The sequence below is a fragment of the Quercus suber genome, unplaced genomic scaffold (assembly GCF_002906115.3).
Source record: "Quercus suber isolate HL8 unplaced genomic scaffold, Cork oak 2.0 scaffold_376, whole genome shotgun sequence".
In the NCBI taxonomy this organism is placed as follows: domain Eukaryota; kingdom Viridiplantae; phylum Streptophyta; class Magnoliopsida; order Fagales; family Fagaceae; genus Quercus; species Quercus suber.
This window is the reverse complement of record NW_027069828.1, coordinates 699657-701805: the sequence shown is the minus strand read 5'-3', so window position 1 is coordinate 701805 and position 2149 is coordinate 699657. Positions and strand designations below refer to the sequence as shown.

The 2149-nt window shown below is 41.5% G+C and overlaps 1 protein-coding gene across 1 annotated transcript; it reads right to left on the bottom strand.

Moving 5' to 3' along the window:
* Positions 1–697: 697 nt before the first annotated feature.
* LOC112001563 (arabinogalactan O-methyltransferase 1) lies at positions 698–1609 on the bottom strand. The gene has a single exon (XM_024033742.2). The coding sequence runs from the start codon at positions 1607–1609 to the stop codon at positions 698–700; it is 912 nt and encodes a 303-aa protein (XP_023889510.2).
* Between the last annotated feature and the right edge of the window lie 540 nt (positions 1610–2149).

Here is a 2149-nt window from a genome sequence, read left to right as displayed (position 1 = left end):
CGTGGCATGGGTGATGAGTGCCACACTGGATTTTTAATAATATTTTAATCAGTCCATTAGCCACGTCATCTATTTCCATCTGTTGGCTGACGAAAATGACTAAAATAACAAGCATTAATTAGTTTAGGGACTAAAAGTGGCAAAATAAAAATGTAGGAACCAAAATAGAAATGACCCCAAAATGTAAGAACTAAAAGTGCATTTACGCCAAAAATATGTGAAAGAGACAACTTCGGCTAGGTTTATTTGGGGAACAATCCAAATAGAAATGAATTTAATTTGGGGAATGACCTAAATAGAAATGGGTCTTCCCAAGCTTCTTTTTTCTTTTTTCCTTTTTCTTTTTTTGTTATGTTCAACAAATTATAAATAGCAAGTTTTTATGGGTTGTTATTAGTGGGCACGGAAAAAGTTTACTAACCGAAGAAGTCGAGATAGCAAAAAATACTAACAAAGATAAGACTGTAAAACACAAGAAAATTAGAAAAATAGCTTTGATATCATGTTAAAAACACTGAATGATTGTATTGTATTTCATACAATAATAAAATATACATTAATATATTTACATAGGAGGAAGAGTATATTATACAAGGAAGTATGCTATACAAATAAATAAAATAAATAAAGTGGGCTAAACCCCACAAACCCTGTTACACGTTAACATGAAGACCCAGCACTTTTCATAAAATTATACTCAGCAAAAGGTAACTGCGTTACTCCCAGCAACACTAGCGTTATTAGCCGCAGACGGAATCTCAAAATGCCAAAGCCTGCCGACGGCCTTAACCAAGTACTTCCTACAAAGAAACTCTTCAGCAAAAGCCTTCTCTACTTTCCGATCAACATTGTGCAGGAACACGTGCGTCACACCGGATCCCTTCCTGTTCCTCGCCATGACCGCCGCCGAGAAAATCGCACCCATCCTACCTGGCGCTTCGGCGAAGTACCCTCTCGGCCCGTCGATCATTATTAAATCCCACTCGGTCTCGTTCACCTCGTCGGGAAGACTCTCGAGCGCCAAACGACACCGTGTGTTGCCACGTAGGTACGCATCGGACGGCGAGCAGAGGCGTTCGGAGCGATACGAGGAGAGGAGATCGTCGGCCTGGGAGAGCTGGGTTCGGTACTTGACCATGTGGGCCTTTAGGTACGGCGAGTCCTTGAGAACTGTCTGGAACCACTTCGGATCTTCCTCGAGGAACACCGTTTTGCCACGTGGGTTCAGCGAGGTCCACATCAGCGAGTCGTGGCCAAGTCCGAACACTAGGAAGTTGCACGGAGCTCTGGCCTTCAACACGTCGTAGGAAACCGTGACTTCCCCTAAAGTCAAAAGTGGGACCACGTGTGACGTGGCGTAGTGGAGAATGGCCTGGAGCTGGATCGGCGTCGGAGAATGACCGCTCGCCGCCGTGCCGCCGCCGTTTCTCACGGCGGCTAGTAAGCAGAACAGAGAGTTTTCTGATCTCGAGCCGATGAAGCCGGAAGTGAAAAGCGCGCCGGCTATAAGACCAGACAGAGCTGCTCCGATGAACAAAGATTTTCCGGGAATAGAGTTCCAATGATTATTATTGTTCTTCATGATTTTTCGTGAACTGCTGTTACTCATTCTCCGATGTTGTTGGGAGATTTGAAAAAAAAAAAAAAAAAGGAATGGGTACTGCAGAGGATAGAATGAGTGTGTGCTCTACGGTTATAAATACAAAGTGTTTTTTTACAGCGTGATTTGGGCAAGTATTGTCTTATGTTCTTATTAGATACTCTGAAATCCTGGTGGTGGGGTCTTCTGCCTTATCATAAAGCAACACGTGGCCTGTGTTATACCATACTAGTCGAATTACGATTGATGGGGACGACGAGAGTCAATTATTCCACAAAGATATCTAATGCGAGAGAGAGAGAGAGAGAGAGAGAGACCTTGTCCAACCAATATTGCAGTACTTTGAGGAACTTGAGTTACGAATTATTTTAGATGAGTTAACAATACTTTTTAAAGTAATGTACAGTAACAGATTGCACTTGGGTTTTTGTATTTATTAATGGGGTTTTTTTTTTTTTTTTAATGGATAGCATAAGGGCATTCATTTAAATAAAAAATTTTAATTTTTTTATGTCAGAGGAAAAAAAACGACTTAAATTTTTAACATTT